General features: G+C 53.0%; 1 protein-coding gene across 2 annotated transcripts; it reads right to left on the bottom strand.

Annotated features, from left to right (window-relative positions):
- Positions 1 to 376: 376 nt before the first annotated feature.
- On the bottom strand, positions 377 to 22,005 carry SMG9 (SMG9 nonsense mediated mRNA decay factor). 2 transcript variants are annotated; one of them, XM_065920627.1, is made up of 14 exons: positions 21,673 to 22,005; positions 18,217 to 18,372; positions 15,782 to 15,856; positions 15,424 to 15,688; positions 15,230 to 15,327; positions 12,272 to 12,384; positions 8,974 to 9,085; positions 6,754 to 6,849; positions 6,260 to 6,345; positions 3,656 to 3,762; positions 2,873 to 2,980; positions 2,552 to 2,680; positions 2,131 to 2,275; positions 377 to 905 (listed from the first exon to the last, which is right to left on the bottom strand). In XM_065920627.1, the coding sequence occupies exons 2-14, from the start codon at positions 18,364 to 18,366 to the stop codon at positions 827 to 829; spliced, it is 1,563 nt and encodes a 520-aa protein (XP_065776699.1). In that variant the 5' UTR covers positions 18,367 to 18,372; positions 21,673 to 22,005; the 3' UTR covers positions 377 to 826. The 2 variants fall into 2 exon arrangements, with proteins under 2 accessions (XP_065776699.1, XP_065776700.1); XM_065920628.1 differs by lacking the exon at positions 18,217 to 18,372.
- Between the last annotated feature and the right edge of the window lie 385 nt (positions 22,006 to 22,390).

Consider the following 22,390-nt stretch of genomic DNA (forward strand, 5'->3'; position numbering starts at 1 on the left):
AGGACAGAAGCGCATGCTGTGCTGTCTAACCTAAGCGACTTGAGCAGCCACGATCTGGGGATCTTCGGGGTCCTGGAACCAATCCCTTGAGGACACTGAGTGACTGTCCTACTTTTTAACGTACTGAATGAGGCACTGCGTTTAGCTAGGCCGTATCACCAAAGGCAGGCACCATCGTCAGGAGAACAGGTGAAACGCGAGGGCCCTGCATGTCGTCCTCCATGGCGCACGGGCGGGAGGCAGCACTTGCTGACAACTCTGACCTACAGTGGACGTGTCCCCACAGGAAGTTCAATGGAAGGCCATGGCTCCCCTGCCCCCAAGGGGTGGAACCAGAAATTTCAGGGCTTCCCAGGACCGCACGCTGGGGAGGAAGAGGAGCACGAGAACAGACTTGTGTGACTGTGTTTATTCCAACCACCAGACGCTCCGATGAAGAGCTCCCCAGATGCCGCCTCACCTTCCAGGCAGGAGCCTGGAGTCAGGGCAGAGGGACCTGCTGCTCTGGTCCCTGCAGAGGGAGGCTGGCTCGGAGCGGGGCTTGCTGGTGACCACGCAGGCTCCTCCCACTGCCTGGCCCTGGGGGCTGAGGATGGACTGCTCCGCCCAGCTACAGGGCTGGATCTCAGTCGCCCCCTGAACAACGCTCCCTGGAGGGTAGGGGCCTGGCCCTGGACCCCTCGTGTCTCCGGACGAGGAAGTCGCGGTCCCTCGTCCGTCAGGCCTGCTGCCCTTCTCCACCCTGTGGGGGGAGAATGTGGGAGCCCGTCACCACCCACCGGGGGCCCGGAAGGGGGTTTTCTGTGTGACATTCCTCCCCTTGGCCTCAGGCCAGCAGGCGGCTGTACTCGGCCAGGGCGGAGGACTTCTTCACCCCGTCCCAGATCCGGGCGGCATAGTGGAACCTGTGAGGGGAGGTCGAGAGTCAGTGCTGCCCTGGCTGCAGGCCCTGCACGACCAACCCCATCGCCTGGGATGTGGGGAATGTGAGGTGGCCCAAGCCCCTCACCTCCCTGGGGGAAAGAGACGCTGAAGTCCACAAGCCCCCAGCTGTGAGCCCAAACTGCTTCCCACTCCCCTCAGTGCTGGCCTTCGTGGGTATGGGTCTATCTCTTCAGCCCCCCAGAGTCTTGTGATGATCAGAAACATCTTTTGTTGTCATTAGTCTCTAAGTTGTGTCCGACTCTTGTGACCCCATGGACTAGACTGGCAGGCTCCTCTGTCCATGGGATTTCCCAGGCAAGAATACTGGAGTGGGTTGCTATTTCCTTCTCCAGCGGATCTTCCTGGCCCAGGGACTGAGCCTGAGTCTCCTGCATTGGCAGGTGTGTTCTTTCCCACTGAGCCACCAGGGAAGCCCCTCAGGAACGTCCAGCAGCAGCATAACCCTACCACCGCCCCAGTTCTCTCCTCCCTGCTTGGTCCTGCTTCATATCAACAAGAGGGGCAGACCTCCGATCCCCCAGGCCCTGCACCCTGAGTGGCGTCCTGCTGTGTCCGCACTCCCTGCCCCTTCTGCCCACAGCTGACTGGACAGAACCGGGGAAGCCAAGCTAAAGCTACTTCTCAAGTTCTTGTTTCTCTTGGAAACGAGGCAGTCCTAGATCTGTGGGCTCTGGACATAGAAAGTCACACAGGGTCAAGGCTGGGGAGGTGGTGCAGGGCTCTATGAGGGCAGATGGAGAAAGCCTGAGGGCAGAGGTGGGAAAGTGGGGGGGATGATAGGACCCGAGAGCCACGGGAGCTGGACAACGCAGCTCCCGTGGTTCCTGACGGCTTTCTGCTTTCCTCTCCGGTGCTGCTATGCTTTCTGCACTGAGGGTCTTAGAATCAATCCTTGAACCTGACCAGGCGCACTGGTCCTACTCCTTGCAGTCAAGTGACACCTAATTACAGATATGTGACCTCACTACACAACACTTCCTTTCTTTGAGCCTAACCCTCCCCACTAGTAAAACGGGTAACAAGACCTACATACTACCGGCTCATAAGGATTCAAAATCACAGGGAATAGCAACAAGATGGTGGCGATCAACGTTCCAGGACAGGTGCTGAGGTGTGGAGAGATCCCCGAGACCCTCGACATGGAGCCCCTCACACTGACCCCCTCCCTCTGCCGAGCACTCTTACCAGTTCTTCTCGGTGAGGATCGTGTGTGACAGCTGCGGCCGGGCCATGGACATCACCTGGCTCCGAAGCTTGCTCACCAAGGACTGGAAGCTGGGGTGGCCTCGGTACCCAGGGAGCAGGGAGAAGAGGGGGCTGGAACCAGGTCCTGGAAAATTAGAGGTTAGGAGGGGAGGAGCGAGCCTGCCAAGAGAGGGCCGGCCTCCCCATGAACAGCGTCCTGGCCTCCCAGGAGCGCCTGAGTTCAGCCTCAGTGCAGGTCCCCCCATTCTTCCACGACTTGGAAACACACTCCCAAGAAAGGGTCTGAGCAACTCATGGACAGGCCTATGTCTCTGCTCAGACCAGGAAGAGTCTCTCTCACCCTCAAACCAGGACAGCCTGTGTCACCCCATGGCCCGATCCCCTCGAGGGGGAACCCTACCTGCGCGAGGTGGGGTTTCACTCTCTGTCTCGCTGTCCATGAAGGGCATCAGAAACAGATTGACCTCAGAGTCCAGGAAGTCAGGTGGGAGTCCAGGGAAGACATTGCACTGCAACATGGACAGAGTACCTGGCGGAGAGAACCATGAGAGGCTGCAGGCACCAGGGCCAGGGGGCGGGGAGGGAGGTCTGTGCTGGGTGGTCAAGTTGGGGTCAGGGGATCATGTCTGACCTTCCTCCCAAGTCTGGGGGCAGGGCCATGGGACTGGATTGGGAGCCAGGGGGCCACAGGCCAGCTTGGGAGCAGCCGAGGGACCCTCACCCTTGTACCGCAGGTGGGAGTGGGCCATGAGCTGGTCAATCATCAGGTGCATCTGCCGTAGCTTGCGGGGACAGAAGTCCTCCCGGCGAGCTTTGTTCTGTAGGAAGACTTGGGGGGGGTTGTTGGGGGGGGAGGTGGAGCCTGTGAGGCAGCTGGTGCTGCTCCACGCAGACTCCCCTTCTCACTCCAAAGACCTGCCCTGACCCAGAGTTCAGATCACGGGTAAGTATCAACCAGGCCCCTATGCTGGTTGATGCTGGGGATCCGGAAAAATGAGTTAGATCTGGCTTCTGCACTCAGGAAGGTCCCAGTCTGATGGAATAGATGAAGAGTAGGTGGGCACGTGATCAGGACTGAGCCAGAAAGACCAGGGGCCAGGCCAGGCGGAAGAATGGGGAAGAGCCTGTCTGGGGCGTCATAAATGAGCCAGATCTTTGCAGGAGAGCAGGTCAGGGACAGAGTGGGCCAAGGACATGTGTGCAGGGGCCCCAGGCAGGACAGCCAGGGTGCAGGGCGCCACTTGGGCCAACTTGACACTTACTCCCTGAGCCCCAGGCCAGGGATCCAGATATGGGAAGACTAAGGTCCTGCCCCCATGAGGTTTCCATTCTGATTGAGGAGCCGAAGTTGGCCTTGGGGGCCGTGCCCTTGATGCCTGAGGGGGCCTACAGAGGCAGTGGCAGACAATCCTGACGCCTCCTCACGGCTCTCGTGGGCGCTCCTCCCAGCGCCCCCTTCCCCAGTGCACACCGGGTTTCCGCCCCTCACCCCCTCTCCGCTCACCCAGGTGGGGGTAGTACTCGGCGCCTTCGTCGGAGCCTGACGAGCTGCTGGACTCGTGACTGGGAGATGGGGTGGAGGGTTTCACCATCTCTGCTGTCTGGAGGAACCTGGGGATTTGGGTGAGAGGTTGGTGCTCCAGCACCAGCCCCCTGTATCCCACTGTCTGGGGAAGGAGGGGGCTCCCTTTGCGGATCTGATTAAAGCGAGAGCCACGGTGGGAAAAAGCACCACACAGACATCATGTTCCTCACACAATTTTAGGGAATCCAGAGACAACCCTTAGACACCAATTCATGGACCCACATCAACATGCTATGTATTTTTTAACGAATTCATGCCATCCAGAAGAAGACTTTATTTTTAGAGTTTTGGACTCACAGCAAAATTGAGTGGAAAGTACAGAGATTTCCCATAGATTGCCTGCCCCACCCCCTGATGACCCTCCACTGTCACCCAAAGCCCATGATTTACATGTGGGTTCACTCCTGCTGTCTGTCTGTTTTGTGGGTTTTGACAAAAAAATAATAAAATAAAATCATGTGAGCACACCACAGAGTATCACACTGAGTAGTTTCTCAGGCCCTAAATTGTCTCTGCTCCCCTCTCCCCTCCCAATCCTGGCAGCCACTGATGTTTTCACTGGTCTCCATAGTTTGCCTTTTCCAGAATGTCACAGAGTTGGAATCGTACAGTATGAAGCCTTTTCAAACTGGCTTCTTTCACTTAATTATATGCATCTGAAGCTTCTGCATGTCTTTCATGGCATGACAGCGCATCTCTTTTCAACACTAAATAATGTGGTTAGACAGCATCACCGACTCAAGGGACACGAATCTGAGCAAACTCCAGGAGACAGTGGAGGACAGAGGAGCTTGGTACGGAGCAGTCTGTGGGGTCGCAGAGAGTCAGACACGACTGAGCGGCTGAACAACATGTGGATGTGCTACAACTTACGGATCCATTTATCTACTGAACGGCATCCTGGCTGCCCCGTTTTGGCAATTAGGAATAAAGCCGTGCAGGTTTTTGCATCAATATAAGTTCTCAGTTTATGCAATTTTAAAGTAAATTTTCCCAAACATATGTCAATAAAAGTAAATAAAATAAACCCATTACCTGAGATAAGAGATAATAGGGTCTGATTAACTCTGGCTAGTATCCTCATGCAGACATACGCAAACATGTTGCTCACAATTTCCAGTGATTCACCCACTCTGGGAAGCCCACCTTGAAGACACTGACTTAAAACTGAGGCTCTGTGTGGGCCAGGTCAGCCCACAACGCACCCCCTACCCCACCAAGAATGTGAACTTCCCAGGGCAGCCCCTGTTATCTGTTCGAGGACATCTGTATCCCCAGAGCAAAGGACAGCGACTGGCCTAAACAAGGTCCAATACACTTGTTCCCTGAACGAACCAACATACAATGGTGGGAGGAGGGGATGTTTCCAAATGAAGCCACTTAGATCTGGTCATGTCAGCTAGCTCTCCCAACAAGTTGTTTTTTTACTGTTAGCCAGACCCTCAGCCTATCTCCAGCCCCAGAGTTGTTAGCACATACATTAAGCTCCTACTTGTCAACATCTTACTATGTACCAGGTACTGTGCTGAATGCTTTACATTCTTTAACCTACTTCATCGCCGGACACCGTTTGTTTACAAGGAACTGTGGAAAAAGCGACCACTGCCTAACAAGGACGAGGATTCAAACCCAGGGCTGCCTGACTCTGGGGACATCTGCTGCCTTCAGCTTGGTTCTCACTCCCTGTGAGCTCCCGTTCCTTCCATCTGTCTGTCTGGGCCTTGAGCCCAGGGCTGCTGGCCAACCCACAGCTACCTCCTGGGACCTACGGATGGGAGCCAGTCCCATCCGGAGGCATTTCTGGAACCTCCAGCTGCTTTAGGCAGCACTCCTGCCAGATCCTGGCTCCTTCCCTTCCCAGTCCAGCAGGGTACTTCGGGGACAGCACCCGTGCCTGGAGGAGATGAACCATGAGGCTCGAAGAACCAGACGTGCCAGCTCCTCAGCACGCTGTTCATTCAACAAACTAGGGTTAAATGTCCACCTTGTGCCAGGCGGTGTGCGAGGCACTGGGACTTACATTCTAATGAGGGAGAAGGACCATAAAGAAGGCTTTGTCATCGATGCAAAGAAGTACACGGCAGGGTCACAGGAGACTCAGTAGGTCAGGGGAGGCCTCGGGTTGACCTCAAGGACAAGGGCAGGGGGGCTGGCACCCGAGGAGAGTGTTTCTGGCCAAGGGATGAGGAGTGCAGAGGTTCAAAGTAGCAGGAGGAACAGCTATGGGGCCACTATACCCTTGATGGAAGAAGTGAGGGACGTGGAGGGAAAGGTCAACATGGTGACCGGGACCACATCACACTGGACCTTGTAAACCACGCAGGGGAAGGACTTCAGATTTTACTGGGAGTGACAAGAGCAGTCTACGTGCATGCGCTGAAAGAGGAGTCAGTGGCAGTGATGCTCTCTGGCTTATATTTTCAAAGGGCCCCCTTGGCTGCCGTGTGGGAGTGGTTAGAGCTGGGCAGATCGCTGAGTCTGGGGGCCCGTCCTTCAGCTGGCTCACCCCCCACAGTTCCTCACCTGTACAGACTGAGGTCCGTGAACCAGTCCTGAACGACTATCACCACGTGGCAGACTGTGAAGAGGAAGGCGGCGATCTGGAGTGACTGAGGGGGGCAGGAAGGGACAACAGAGTTGAAGGTCCCCAGGGACCAGAATGGGGTCCCTGATCTCAGGACTCAGCTGAGGGGGCCACAGGAAAAGGGCCTCTGAGCCTATAAGCACCTACTGTGCGCCCAGAAGCACCTACTTTGTGTCCAGACTGCACTGGTACTTCCCTTCCAGGCTGTCCCTAGGTCGAGCCAGATGGCAATGATCAGCCCCTGGTCATATAGGCGGACGTGGAGGCTCAAGGTGGGGGTTTCTTTTCCGAGGGGCAGAGTCAGACCTGGCTCTTGGTGCCATCCTCTCCCACCAGCTCTCAGGGTACCCAGGGCTCTTTGCAAATAGAACTGGCCAACCCACACCCATGAGCCCTCTGCCCCGGGTCTCCAGGCCTGGCTCGGTCCCCTCACCTGCATCTCAACGTAGGTGTGGGGCAGGTTGTACTCTGGAGGCAGCTTGCGGTCATTGTTGATGAGGTGGTCCAAGATGGAGGGGCTCAGGATGGGCTGGGGTAGGAAGAGAGAGGATTGTCAGGGTGGGTGTAGGGATCCCAGGAGACACAGTCACCCAAGTTCCACTTGGTGATGGCAAGTACACCATCTCTCAGGACAAAGTAAGTTTGGAAACACAGGCAGCTTCCTTCTAATTAGTACAGAGCTAATCAGTGAGAGGAGGTGAAAGAAAAAAGTCTCAAAGCAGTTTCACTTTCCCCAGCTCTTGCAAATCCCCACCGCTCTCAAGTGTCGCCTGCCCTAGAAGAATGCTTCCAGGGCTAATAAATCTAACATCTACATGAATGAGTCATGTCCCTACAACACCCTTGTTTTGTTGTTTCAAATGCCTTCAAAATTTCACTAAGATAATTACTTAGGTCAAATAACCATGATTAATGTGAAGACTGGTGAGGATTTTAAAAACGGCATCAGTGGGTGTGCAAAAATTAGCGGTGAGCTCATCACCTCTTCTTAAAGGAACATTCCATTTAGAAAAACAAGAGCCTAAATTAGCGGCTGGGCTATCTATTTCTTATTGCACTTGGTGGAATCCTTTAAGAAAGAGGTTTTCCCAAGGGCTCATTTTCTAAAACTTAACTCAAACACCAGTGTCTGGATCTTAACTCCTGTTCTGCTCCATGGAGGTCCTGGCCCCACCCACAGCCATTTCACTGTGTCTCTGAGTGCTGGTGGTCCTGGCACACAGGTCTCACCCCGTATTTGCGCAAGGTTTCCCACTCGCCCGTCATCCATGTGTACGGCGGCCAGAACTCTGTTCCACTAACATCCCTTGAGCACCAGCGGTGGGCCGGGCCTCTCCCTGAGGAGCAGCAGGCAGTGGGGGAGCGAGTATAGCACACGAGAACCAGACTGTGGTCAGTCACGAGCGGGGCTGGGACGGCCACACGGGCGCCGTGAGTGGGGGCTCAGAGGCGGCAGCTCCTGGGAGGAGGCACTTGCCCCCGAGGAGTCTTCAGGGAGAAGGCAGTGGCCAGGGAACAGAGCAGGGGGAGAGAGGGTGTTCTCGTGGTGCCAGTCCTGACGGCCAACAGGACTGAGAACCCACTTCCTGCCAGGCCTGCCAGGACTTCCCTTGCGTTCACTCACTGATGCCTCACAGAAACGTAACGCTGAAGGAAGTAACGCTGTTTATGCTGCTTCAGAAAACTAAGGAATGGCAAAGTTAAGCAACTTGGCTGACGTCGCGCAGCTCGGGAGAGAGCCTGTGGTGCGTCGGAGGGAGACCAGCCATACGGGCCCTGGATGCCAGGCTGAGGAACAGGGAACCCGGAGGAGCTGAGGAAAGCTGCCGGGCATCACAGGACAGGCCAGCTCCCGTGACACTCAGGTGCCTGTAGTTTTCCCACGTGCTGGCTCCTGGGCCCAGCACGCTGCCTGGACTGGTCCACTGACTCCCAGAAACCCTCCTATGAAGCTGAAAGCAACTATCAACTCCATTCACAGATGAACAAACTGAGGTGTCTGGGGAAGGTTAAAACTTAAAGTCACCCAACTGGTAAGAATTAAAGGTCAGATCTGGCTTCAGACTGACTCCAGGGCCCCCCTTTAAACCAATAGGCTACAGCAGAGGTCTCCAACCCCCGAGGGAACCAGGCCACAGAGTCGGAGGTGAGCAGTAGGCAACTGAATGAAGCTTCATCTGTATTTACAGCCGCTCCCCGCTATGCGCATTACCCCCTGAGCTCCACCTTCTGTCAGATCAGCAGCGGCATTAAACTCTCATAGGAGCACGAATCCTACTGTGAACCTCACATGCGAGGGTCTAGGTCGTGAGCTCCTTATGAGAAATCATCCCCAAACCATTCCCCCAACCACCCAGTCTGTGGAAAAATTGTCTTCCACGAAACTGATCCCCAATGCCAAAAAGGTTGGGGAGCACTGAGTTACAAGATTCTGTAGGTGCCTCTGCACACAACGGATGGGAGGGGAGAGGGATGAAATCTGACAAGAAGGGACTAAGGGCCAAGAAGAGACATAACTTGCCCAAAGGCACAAGCATGTACACGGCTTGGCTGGAGCCACGGGGAACCCAAGCAAAGTGTGGCTTAGATGTTTTCAGGGAAGGAGCTTAACATGGCATGCGGCGGGGTGGGGTGGGGTGGGGGGGGCCGGCACCTGTGTGTCCAGGAAAACAATCCGCTCTTGGGTAATAAAGAAGTCGATGCCACTGGTCTGGTTGCCCCCTCGCTCCTTCATTTCGGCACTCTGGGCCCGGAAAACATACGCCCTGCGGAGGAGCAGGTGGGGTCATGAAGAGGTCAGGTTCTCGGCCTCTGCCGCCTCCAGAGTGAGGCCGTGAGCGCCTGTGGGACTTGATTCGCCACCCGCCTGCAAAGCATTCCATCCGTGGCCCTGCTGTCTGGATGCTACGCTTTATATCATGTGACTTCACCCCAACCCATAAGTTGGGGTGAATTCTCAACAAAATTACTAGACTGAGGTGTTTAAGAGCAGGGACTCTCCCAGGCTGCCTGGATTCAAACCCGAGCTCTGCCTCTTGCTGGCTGTGGCTTTGGGCAAGTTCCTTAATCTTTCTTCTCTGTTTCCTCGTCTATAAAACGGGGACAGTAGTCTCAACCTCTCAGGGTGACTGTGAGGTTAACATACTTAAAGCCCTTAGAAGAGTGGCTGACACACGGTGATATAAAATTGCCAGCTCTTCATTACCAAGTGTGCCCTCCAGGCACAGGACACACAGACCTGAAAACTCTCCACCCCACAGGGAGAGGATGCGGATGTCCCGGAGCCTAGTTCCTGCCCTGACTGGAACGCTCTCCCTGCTCCCCTCCTCCAAGTCTGCTTGCTCTCAAATGTCTCCTGGACCACCTGATTTAAAACGGTAACCTGGCTCCAACGCCACCGCCCTATAACCCTTCCCCGTTCAGTTACCATCTAACGTGCTTGCTTACCATCCCCTCCATTAAAATGCAAGCTCCAAAAATAATAACAATAATAATAAAATAAAATGCAAGCTCCACAAGGACAGGGATTTCCGCCAGTTTTTGTTTATTGCTGTAGTCCCAATGGGGAGAACAGGGCCTGGCCTATGGAAAGTGCCTAGTAAATACTAATTGAATTGAAGTGAAGCAGGGAGACCAGTTAGGAGGCTCCCAGCCTCCTCCAGGGAAGGTGGCAGTGGCCTGGGCCAGGAGATGGGTGTGGAGGAGGAGAGGAGCAGATGAATTCTCAAGGTTCTGACTCTGTGAGACCCCAAGGACTATAGCCTGTCAGCCTCCTCTGTCCATGGGATTCTCCAGGCAAGAATACTGAAGTGGGTTGCCATTTCCTTCTCCAGGGGATTGTCCCGACCCAGGGACCAAACCTGGGTCTCCTGCATTGCAGGCAGATTCTTTACAGGCTAAGCCACCTGGGAAGCCTATTCTCAAGATAATTAGGGGTAAAACTTATGAGATCTGGACTTCTTTTCTGGTCCAGAGGTGAGACTCTGCCCTTCCAATGCAGGGGGCACAATCACTGGTTGGGGAATGAAGATTCCACATGTGTGGTGTGACAAAAAAAAAATCCGAAACAAAAAAAATGTAAGTATCTCCAAAAGATACACAACACCCTAATACTCACTGCCGCGTTGTTTACAATAGCATGAGACCTCAAAAAGATACACATACCCCAATATTCATTGCAGCACTGTTCACAAAAGTCTAAGACACAGAAACAACCTAAATGACCGCCAACAGAGAGATAGATAAAGACGACACTGTACATATATACAATGGAATATCACTCAGCCACAAGAGAGTGAAATGACGCCATTTGCAGCAACATGGACAGGCCTAGAGAGTGTCACACTGACTGAAGGCAGTCAGACAGAGAAGCAGAAATACTGCGTGGCATTCTTTAAATGTAGCATCTAAAAGCAAATGATACACATGAACTCACAAACAGAAATAGACTCACAGACTTAGAAAATGAACTAATGCTTGCAGGGGGAAGGGACAGTTAGAGCGTTTGGAGTTAGCGTGTACACACTGCTATACTTATAACAGACAATCAACAAGGACCTACTGTACAGCACACGGAACCCTGCTCGATGTTGTGCGGCAGCCTACACTGCATGGGAGGGGGGTTTGGGGAGAATGAATACATGTGTATGCACGGCTGAGTCTCTTTGCTGTTCACCTAAAACTAACAACATTGTTAATTTACCATACCCCAATACAAAATAAAAAATTTTAAAAAACCTTATGAGACCTGATGACCAAAGTTGGTAGCAATGTCTACCACACCACAGGCTGAGCTGCCTCAGAAAGACATGTCAGGTTGATAGGAGTCTAGCTGAGGACTCTGAGCCAAGAGTTGGGGGTGGAAGCTGAGATGGAAAGAATGCCAGCCAAGAGAGCTGCAGCTGTGCCAGATCGGAGCTGACGTCGTGAGCGAGAAGAGCAGGATGGAGCCCGCCGGGAGGCAGAGCACCCGCAGCTCTGGGTCTGGGGATGTATGTTCTCACCACAGGGAAACTTAACCCATTCTGGGGTTCCCTCGGGCCCCTCTGAGATCTGCTGGGAACTATGGAGCCTTCCCCTAGAAGAAAAGCCTGGCTGTAGATGTATGTAAAATCCTACATACACCAGTGGAGTGTTCATGGACCCCTGAGGCCCATCCATGGAGTCCACAGCAAAATCATTGGTTTCATAAAAAACCAGACCCCCATTTTTTCAAAGAAATCCTCAATGGCCACTACTTCTGCTCACCCCCATCTTGATTCTTCCTGAATTTAGACTGTCTGTATCCCCTACTCTGTTCCTTATGATCCCTGCCTTTCTTTCTTCCTTGCCCTCAGTTTGGAGCCTTATTTCCTAAACTCCCCCCTCACCTACATCCTCTCCCACAACTCCATCCTCTACCTTCACAACGATACCCCATCCTCCCTAACAAGGCAGGAAAGAGGTTAGTTTAGAAGCCACACCCTTCTTCCAGGTCTCTTCCCTCACTCTTGATTTTCAGGCCAAAATAGCCACATCCTGGGAGCATTTGCCTTGTGCCAGGTTCATGTTAAAGTTTGCCTTCCCAATCTTGTCTCACTCTTCAAAAATTTACTTGACAGATGAGGAAGTGAGACACCAAGAGGTGAAGGTGCTTGCCCGAGGTCAGCCAGCCAGCCAGCACAGGGCTCAGACCAAGGTGGACCTAAATCCAGACTTAATGAATCGGCCATCCCATTTCCTGGAGTAAGGCAGGGAGGGAGGGAGGGAGGAACAGGACTGGTTTCCTTGAAGCTGCATGAGAGTGTGGTCCAGCCCGTCATCATCCTCCTCTGACACAGACACTGAGGTTAAGGGAGGGGAAGTAACTTCCCAAAGTCCTTTAGTGATGCCACTTGCAACACCCCGGCTGATAAAGGCGGGTGTCCACCTCCCCCACAGCTTTCCACACCCCTACCCAATGCCCCCCTCACCTCTGGTCCTCCTCCGGAGTATTGGCTGACAACAACGACATGACCATGGACTTGCCCGTCCCCTGCAGGCCCAGGACACCAACCACCAGGACATCGGTCTGATCCAACAGGTACTGTGGGAAGATGCCGGGATGCAACCCTCATAAATCTGCCCATTGCTTACGTGGGAGATGGGGGCCCTACAGACTTCCGTGACTCCCCCCTGCCTTGTCAGATATAAAAGTAAAGTGTTTATGGCCCCATATCCCCTCATTGGGCACAGAAACTCTATGTGTGGTGGTGGTGGAGGGACACATGGAATGTTCCTGCTGCAAAGAAGAGCATTTGTGAGAGCTCCAAAGTAGACAAGAGCCTGTCTGGTCGAGAAGCTAACAGGAAGTCAGTGTGGCTGGAGCACAGTGGGAAAGGGGCACCTGACTTTGGGGATGGGAAGGGAGAGGCTCAGGAACAAAAGGACAGGTGGAAGACAGAACTGGGTAACTGCAGGCCGCTGGAGTGACACGTGGGAGACCCTGGGCTTCAGGAAAGCTGGGGAAACTGGCAAAGCGTGAGAAAGGGAGCAGCAAGCAGGAAGGGGAGCCGGGCGGATCCTGGCTCCTGTCTGTGGGATTTAAGAGTCCTGTGGAGACACTGAAGCAACCTAGATGCCCATCAGCAGACGAATGGATAAAGAAGCTGTGGTACATATACACCATGGAATATTACTCAGCCATTAAAAAGAATTCATTTGAATCAGTTCTAATGAGATGGATGAAACTGAAGCCCATTATACAGAGTAAAGTAAGCCAGAAAGATAAAGACCAATACAGCATACTAACGCATATATATGGAATTTTAAAAGATGGTAACGATAACCCTATATGCAAAACAGAAAAAGAGACACAGATGTACAGAACAGACTTTTAGACTCTGTGGGAGAAGGCAAGGGTGGGATGTTCTGAGAGAATAGCATTGAAACAAGTATACTACCAAGGGTGAAATAGATCACCAGCCCAGGTTGGATGCATGAGATAAGTGCTCAGGGCTGGTGCACTGGGAAGACCCAGAGGGATGGGATGGAGAGGGAGGCGGGAACGGGGATCGGGATGGGGAACACATGTAAATCCATGGCTGACTCATGTCAATATATGGCAAAAACCACTACAATATTGTAAAGTAATTAGCCTCCAACTAATAGAAATAAATGGAAAAAAAAAAAAGATTAACAAGTTAAAAAAAAAAAAAGAGTCCTGTGGAGTCTGGAGACCTTCGACTCTGGGCTGCCAGCAATGCTGACTTTCAACACCAGGGGGTGTGAGAGACACTCAAGAAAGACAGTCATGCCCTCCATGTGGCTATTGCACCGCAGAATCACCTGGAGCGCTAAAAAAAAAAAAAAAAAAAAAAAAAGAAAAGAATATAATTTTGGGCCAAACCCTGGACCCATCAAAGAAGAATGTCAAAGGCTAGCACTATTCAATATGGTAGATGCTGACCACATGTGACCACTTAAGTTTAATTAAAATGAAACAAAACTACAAATTTAGTTCTTCAGTTATATGAGCCATATTTGGGGATTTGTGGGTAAGCGCTCAATAGCAGGGCCTGGACAGTAATCTTTTTTTTTCCCCCATGCCGCAGTTGATATCAACATGAGAGTAGACCCAAAAAGGCAGCAGGGGCCAGGAAACAGATGGCCTGGCACGCTGTTCTACTCAGGCCAAGCTGGGAAGGAGACGGGGCTCACCTGGGAGAATCTGAGCAGAGAAGTGATGTGTCAGGTCACGGGGGAAACACATCAGAAGAAGGGAAATAAAGACTGGGACACTGAAGTAGGTATGACGACCAGGAGTGTGAGGTGTGAACTAGGATGGGGGCTCCTGGGATGGAGCCTGGAACCTTGGAGGGTTGACGTTCAACCCAGTTTGCACTGGTCCAGCACGGGGCTCGACCAATCAGCAGAAGGACTGACGCAGGCCCTGGAGGCTGCCCTGCTGTGGGATTGGGGAGGAGGGACCAGGGACTCTGGTGCTAGCGGAGCCCTCTTGGCCAACCAGTATCAAAGTATTTCAGTAACTGAACCACCAGCACAGCTGAGCCATTGAGATTCAGCCCAGTTAGGTGAAAACTCTCTCATCCCTTCCCTCTCACTGCTGCGTGGACGTGTTCAGTTGTTTCTGACTCTTTATGACCCCAACAAAGGTCCGTCTAGTCAAGGCTGTCGTTTTTCCAGTGGTCATGTATGGATGTGAGAGTTGGACTGTGAAGAAAGCTGAGCGCCGAAGAACTGATGCTTTTGAACCGTGATGTTGGAGAAGACTCTTAAGAGTCCCTTGGACTGCAAGGAGATCCAACCAGTCCATCCTAAAGGAGATCAGTCCTGGGTGTTCATTGGAAGGACTGATGTTGAAGCTGAAACTCCAGTAATTTGGCCACCTGATGTGAAGAGCTGACTCACTGGAAAAGACCCTGACGCTGGAAAAGATTGAGGGCAGGAGGAGAAGGGGACGACAGAGGATGAGATGGTTGGATGGCATCACTGACTCGATGGACATGGGTTTGGGTGGACTCTGGGAGTTGGTGACAGACAGGGAGGCCTGGCGTGCTGCGATTCATGGTGTTGCAAAGCATCAGACACGACTGAGCGACTGACCTGAACTGAATGACCCCATGGAGTGTAGCCTGCCAGACTCCTCTTTCCCTGGAATTTTCCAGGCAAGAATACTGGAGTGGGTTGCCATTTCCTTCTCCAGGGGATCTTCCTGACCCAGGGATGGAACCTGAGTCTTCTGTCTCCTGCATTGGCTGGCAGGTTCTTCACCAGCTGAGCCACCAGGGAACTCCTCTCACTGCAGCCACTGCCCAAAAGCCGTTGAGGCTGGTGTTGCCTGCCAAGAGGGTGAAAGTGGAGGGCACCGGGGAGGGGAGGGGAGAACCCAGAGAAGCTAGAGCAGGGAGAGTTGCCCAGCCCTCCAGTACCTCAATGGCACTGTCGCACCAATTCATCTGGTCATCCACCAACTTGATGCTGTGCTTCATGCGCTCTGGGGGCAGCAGTTTGGCCTGGCCCACGACAGCTGCAGGCGAGAGAAAGCAAGAGACAGAGGATGTGCTGAGGTTCTGTGCAAGGGGGTGTCGGCTCCCAACCAGATCCCACCCGGCCCCCAACTCACGGTCCATGGTTGCTGGGGCGGCAGTGCCCATGCCCCGGTTCTGGATCTGGTACACGGGCTGTGTGGGCCTCTGCCCCTCCTTCTCCCCCTTGGGTGGCACGGGGGCCGCCGGAGGTGGTGGGGCAGTGCCCTCGGGGGTTGAGGCACTCGTTGTGGCCGCCGGCCCTTTCCCCTCCTCCCGGGGCTTCATGAGCACAATGGGCTTCTCCAGAGGGGCCGGGGCAGGCGGGGCAGCAGGGGCTGCTGGAGGCAGGGGCTGCTTTGACTGCGGGAGCGAGAAGGTGCTGGTCAGTGGGAGAGATCCTTGCCCTGGCTACTCCCAGCCTCCCCTTCCAAAGAAAGAGTCTGCCCTGCTCACCCGCTCTGCTGGAGGTTTTGAGAGGATGATGGGGGTTTTCTGCATGACTGCTGTGCTGGTCTCTTCGCTGCCATCCTGTGGTGAGGGAGGGCAGTTACTCAGGAATGACGCCCTGGACACTCTGTGAAGTGCCAAGTGCCACTCTAAATGCCTTCAGACATGAACCACTCCTATCCTCGATAGCGCTGTCAAAGAGGTACCTTGAGCCCCAAGTATCGAATGAAGTAACTGAGATCCAGAGAGGTTAACTGGCTTGCCCAAGGTCACACAGCCATTAAGTGGCGGAGCCAAGTCCCAGTCTGGATCCGGCTCCAGAACCACGCTGCCAGCTGCTCTGCTGGACAAGCCTGGGTGGGAGGAGCTGGGGCTCAGGAGAGGGAACTACGTTCAACTTGGCCCTGGCTCTTGTTGGTTGTATGGACTTGGACCAGGAACCACCCTCACTTAGGCCTGTATGCTCATCTGGCAAATGGGGACAGGAATTCCTTCCTCACAGGACTGTTAAGAGGTTGAGAGTAGACAGGACTCCCCACCCATCCACGTGGCATCAGGCATGCGGCAGGAGCAAGCTACCTAGAGCTGCTATCTGACAGCTGTGCAGTCCCCTTCTCCTCCCCAGACCTGCGAGCTGACTCCCACGCCTTGCCCTCTTCCGGCCTCTGACTCACCCCTAATCCGTCTAAGAAAGGGGAGAGACCTGGGTTAGAGTCCTGTTACTTCTTGGTTGCCCTGAGTAACCTTGGGAGGGTCTAGACCTCTCATTGGGTCTGTTTCTTCACCCACATACTGAGGAAACGTTTAAAGCCTGCTTACTCACTGGCCTACGACGGACAAACCAAAGGATATCAAAGTGCTTTGGAAAGAACAGGTGAGGGGGATGTCCCTGGGGGACCAGTGGTGAAGAATCTGTCTTCCAATGCAGGGAACGTAGGTTTGATCCCTGGTCGGCAACTAAACCCAAATGCTGCAACTATGGAGCCCTTGGGCCTTCAAGACTGCACGCCACAAGGAAAGATCCCGTATGTTGCAACTAAGACCTGAGGCAGCCAAGTAATTAAATAAACAAACAAACAAATAAATGAATATTAAAATAAAAAAGAGGCGAGGGTGGAGAGATGATGATGGATTGGAGATATAGTCAGGAGGCACCTTGTCCAGCAACTGGTGCAGGGAGGGTGGGGGTGGGGAGTGTCCAGGATGAGGCCTGATGGGCTGTCAGTGATCCTGAGAGGAAGAGAAATGGCAGGAAGACACTGGGGTCAGCGGGAGATGTGGAGGCTGTGAGGAGTCCACTGGCCAGTTAGCAGGCTGCCAGGGCTAAGCAGCGAAGTCAGAGTCACAGACCAGAGATCTGGGAGCTGCCTGTTCAGGGACTGAAGCTGCAAGTGCAGGAAGATGGTAATGCTCCCCAGAAGGATGCATGTGGAAGGGAGACTGTTGTTCCCACTTACGCTGAGACCCAAGGGAAGGAGCAAGAGCCAAGCTCCCTGTGAAGAAATTTCTTTCGTATCTACCATTTTATGGCTCAAAAACTGGCCCAACTGTTACCTTCTTCCACCTCCCCACAAACAGCCCTCAGAGGTGGACAGGGCGCTGGAGAAAGAACCCGGGGGTGTGGGTTCTGGCAGTGAGAGGAGCAGGGTGGGACGGGGCCCAGGCTGAGGTTCCCAAGTCCTGATTCCCAGGACAGGACAGTCTCTAGAGTGGGCACGAGGGTGCTATGCCCTAGGCTCCCTTGGATTTGGGTTCGAGTCCTGGCCCCAAAGGTTATTGACCTGTGACTTTGGGGGTGTCCCTTCCCCTCTGAGACTCATTTCCTCCTTGGTGACAATCAGGTCGAATGTAGGCTCCACTTCACAGGGCAGCTGCAGAAGTTCAGGAAGAACCACGGACGGAAAGCACTCTGCACAGCGCCAGCACACTGCTCAGCAAACACAAACGGCCCCTGTGATTACACAGCTCTGGAAGACGGGAGCTCTGGCACCTCTCAGCTCCAACTCCAACGCCAATCTCCCTCAGTGAGCTCCAAAGTGCTTCCCAAGGCCAAGCTGGTCCCACAGGGCCTGGCACCAGTGACCTCTGACCTCATCTCCTATGGTTTTCCCTTTTTCATCCGTGCAGCCACTGGTGCCCCCAGGCTCCTCTTTGAACACACCAGATAAAGGCCTCGGGGCGTTCGCACTGGTTGTTTTCCTGTTTTCAAGGCTCTTCACTCAGACTCTGTCAGGGCTTGTCCTCTCACCTCAGGTCTCTGCTCACGAGTCAGCTCTTCAAAGAAGCTTCCTCTGACCACTTCATCTAAGACAGTCCCTTTATCATTCTCTGAGGACCGTTCGTCTTGTCCACAGATACCTCCCTGGCACACAGCAGGCGCTCAATAAACCTTTGTGGAATGAATGGACGCATGAATGCCGCCCTTGGACCCAGACACTCACCCGTCTCTCTCTTTCCCAGGGTGCAATGTAGTCCCTCTCCCGACCTCCAGGCCCGGAGAGATTCTGGGGGCCGCCAGGGCCTGGCTCCTTCCAGCGCCGCCGCCTCTCTATCCCATAGAGCCCCGGTTGACTGTGCCCAGACTCAGACATGGTCACCTGTGGGGAGAATGAGGTTGACTCCAGGGTGAAGAGAGCCTCTCCTCACTCTATCTGGCTTACCCTGAACTATCAGAAAGCACATCCTTTCAAGAGAGCTCTGTGGCTGTGGCAGGGACCGTCAGTGGGCTCCAATATCCATTCTTCACTTCTTTCAAAGAAATAAAACCCACAGTTCTGAGTTGGGTACATGGTTATCCAGGATACACTTCTCAGGCTGGTCTACAGTTAGGTGTGGCCATGTGACTAAGTTCTTTCTGGTCAACGGTATGATACTAGAAGTGTGTTTTGGCAGCATTGGGAAACATTTCTTCACAGATGCTGGCACATGCCTTTTATCTCCTTCTCCTCCTAGCTGAAAGGAATGTGGGTGTGGAGGCTGGAGCTCAAGCAGCTACTTTGTCCTGTGAGGCAACTGAATGGAAAGAAGGCACGACAGAACAAAACACGAGATTTGGAGATTCCCTATTAACCATAAATTGGCTATCTCTGGATGAAGAGACAAACAATATCCCCTGCTTTCTCTTGTAGCCAAAACTATTCCCAACTATGAATCACTTTGTTCAGCATAAATAATAACACATAGCAGCAGGGTCACATAAAAATAGGATATTGTTGTTGTTTAGTTGCTCGGTCGTGTTGGACTCTTCTGTGATTCCATGGACTGTAGCCCACCAGGCTCCTCCATCCTTTGGATTTCCCAGGCAGGAATAATGGAGTGGATTGCCATTTAATTCTCCAGGGGATCTTCCTGACCCAGAGATTGAACCCTCATCTCCTGCATTGCAGGCAGATTCTTTACCACTGTGGCACCAGGGAAGCCCCCAAAATGGGACATACTCTTTCCGAAAGTGTAGCAAATCCTATCCAAACATATTTGTAACATGACTTCCAGTTTGACAACTACTCTTCTGATAAGCCAATCTTTGGGGGGTGTGGGGGCTCCAATATTCAAGGACCCATTTTCATCTGGTGTCCCTCTGCTTTCAGTGTGTTTACCTTCCATTTCTGATGGTCTGCCATCCTTCAAACTCCAAGCTCTCCCCAGGGTTTAATCTAAGACATTATAAAATATATGGTTACCTCCATGACCCACTCTCTAGCCCTGGTGGCTCAGATGGTAAAGCGTCTGCCTGCAATGCAGGAGACCTGTGCCCGATCCCTGGGTTGGGAAGGTCCCCTCGAGAAGGAGATGGCAACCCACTCCAGTACTCTTGCCTGGAAAATCCCATGGACGGAGAAGCTTGGTAGGCTACAGTCCATGGGGTCGCAAAGAGCCAGACACGACTGAGTGACTTCACTTTCTTTCTCTCATCGCTCACTAGGGAGTTTATCCAGCTGTTTACACCTCATTCCAGGGAAATCTCTGAGTATGTCTCTTGGCAGGACTATGAGGCAAACTGCTATAGCTCACAGGGCCACAGGTGGTATGCCTTATGCTTTGGGGAATAGTTTTATTGAAATACAGCCACATCTATCAATTTATAAACTGTCTACAGCTGGCCTCTTGATACAATGGCAGAGCAATCGAGACAGACTGCTGAGTCTAAAATAACTACCCTCTGGACCTTTACAGAAAAAGTATGCTGACCTTTGCTTAGCTCTTAGGGGCCTTCAAATCATTCTATGAATCGCTCCACCTCCTACCCCATTACACAGTGACATTAAGAGGTTCCTGCATAAGACACTTTCGCTAGAACGGAAATAACTGTTTACTGGATGCAGGAGTAATTTTGCTAGCTAGTAATTTTGTCTAGCTCCTCTCCCACTGCTTTACATGACCTCTTCCCCAGCCACAAACTAGGTGGAAGACTGCATTCTGAGACAAAGGAGGGCAAGGCCAGTTTAAAGATGCTTATGGAAACTGATTCAGCACTTAAATGACTGTTTACAGTCATGGAGAGTCCCCTCAGAAATTGGGACTCCTCCCTCTTGTGCAACTAAGGGCCTGTTTACACTTTATCCGGGAGACCTTCCCAGCACTTAAGTGTCTGTTTTCTTGTCTCAACGGGGATTCTGCCTGAGCAGCAAGGTGTCTGTTTACAAACCCATAAGGACCCTCTTCCCATGCATGTTCTTCTGGGAACTTACACAGTATCTGAGTGGATTCTACAGCCCTGATGGGGAGTTCCCCAGAATTTAAGAGTTCACCCACAAGCATTTTGGGGACTCGCAACATTGTCTCTAAGCTCCTCTGGGGACTCTGCTGCTAAGTCGCTTCAGTCGTGTCTGACTCTGTGCGACCCCATAGACAGCAGCCCACCAGGCTCCCCCGTCCCTGGGATTCTCCAGGCAAGAACACTGGAGTGGGTTGCCATTTCCTTCTTCAATGCATGAAAGTGAAAAGTGAAAGTGAAGTCGCTCAGTCATGTCTGACTCTTAGAGACCCCATGGACTGCAGCCTACCAGGCTCCTCTGTCCATGGGATTTTCCAGGCAAGAGTATGGGAGTGGGGTGCCATTGCCTTCTCCGCTGGGGACTCTACCTCCCCCCCCCCCCAGAAAAGTATAAAGCCAGTCTAGTTGTGCTTATTTACAGGACTCTTAAGGCGACCTCCCAGAAATTAAGAGCTTAATTAAATTAAGGCTCTTTGGGGGAGCTTCCTCAGTAATTAGGCATCTCTTAACACGCCCCTTTTGGGGGATCTCCCAGAATCAAAGTGTCTATCTGCAAGTTGTCTGGGGAGTCTCTCAATTCCTAACCCCGCATTTATGGTATAAAGCACCACCCCCATCCCAGTTCTTGAGTCTATTCACACTTTTTCTAAAAGACTCTCTAACAATTACATATGTATGTACAGTCTTTTATATGGGGTCTCCCCTGGAACTTGAGTATAGAATGTTTCACTCAGGGGACGTCCTCATAATTATGAATCTGTTTAGAAGCCTCCCACGCGAGAACCCCAGAAATTAAATTTCTATTTACACAGTGTCTGTTGTCATTTGGAAGACAAAAGTCGAGGATCCGTTTGTAGGCCCTCTACGAGTGTCCCCAGGACTTAAGTTTCTCTTTGCACGTTATTAAAGGGATTTCGCAGTATTCTGCCGCTAGTTTACAGGCCCTCACTATGAATGGCCCCCCAGAACTGAAACTGCTATATACATATCATCTGTCTCCTCTCCACCGAACTCCCGCCAACCCAGCATTTCATGGGTCGCTTTACTTAGTACTTAGTTTCACACAGCCGTCCGGCGTCGGAGCAACCAGTTAGCGGTCGAGGAAGGGGCGGGCCCCGAAACACGCCCCCACGCCCCGCCCCCATAGGGGCGCTCGCCTCGAGCGGACACGCGGGCCTCTTACCTAAGGCGGCGGCTGATTGGTTCCTGGGGCGCAGCGGGCTCTCCGAGATGGGGTAGGGTAGGGGTGAGCAGGGTCCACCAGAAGCCACCGGCCTGTAAATGGAGTCTGGGGGCCCAGGAGCGTCGCAGGAGAGAATTAAGAGAACCGGTACCGGTCAAGCCAGGACAGGTCAGGGCATCCCGGAAGCAGCACCTAAGGCAGGCCAGCCGGACGGAGGAACAGCTGGATGAAATATCGCGAGGCCAAACTGAAATCAGGTCTCGCGGGCTGCCGACCCTACGCATGCGCCCCGGGCGCGCGCGAGAATCGAGCGTGAGCGCCAGACTGAGCATGCGTCGATGGAGGTGGTTGGCCTCAGCTGGCTCGCGGATTCTGCTTTAGTGCGCGTGCGCGTCGCAGGGAGCATGCGTAGGCTTGCGGAGACGTTGGGGCTGCGTGGGGGTGGTGCCAGAGACTTTAGGTTCGAGTCGTTCTCCAGCAGTGTTGGCGAGACGCTGTGAGCTGAGACAGCAAGGGAGAATTTAAGTGTCCTGGACTGACTAAGTGTTGAGAACATAGGAGTGAATCAGGCCTGGCGCATACGCTGGAAGGGATCCCGGCCTGTGGAAAGAGACAGTTGGGAAATCAAATCACTTAGGAAAGGGCGCGGTTCTTGAAGGGCGGGCAAGGATATTCCAGGCGAGGGAACCTGGGGAGAAAGGTCCAGCCAGGCTGGCTT

Source organism: Muntiacus reevesi, chromosome 2 (genome assembly GCF_963930625.1).
Source record: "Muntiacus reevesi chromosome 2, mMunRee1.1, whole genome shotgun sequence".
Taxonomy (NCBI): Eukaryota; Metazoa; Chordata; class Mammalia; order Artiodactyla; family Cervidae; genus Muntiacus; species Muntiacus reevesi.

What these genes read in the sequence shown, in the direction of transcription:
- SMG9 (XM_065920627.1), bottom strand. Translation starts at nt 18,366, where the DNA reads ATGTCTGAGTCTGGGCACAGTCAACCGGGGCTCTATGGGATAGAGAGG. An exon ending in CGCCCCAGCAACCATGGACC is followed by an intron (nt 15,328 to 15,423) that starts GTGAGTTGGGGG and finishes TCTCGCCTGCAG; the next exon opens with CTGTCGTGGGCCAGGCCAAA. An exon ending in TTGTTTTCCTGGACACACAG is followed by an intron (nt 6,850 to 8,973) that starts GTGCCGGCCCCC and finishes TTCCTACCCCAG; the next exon opens with CCCATCCTGAGCCCCTCCAT.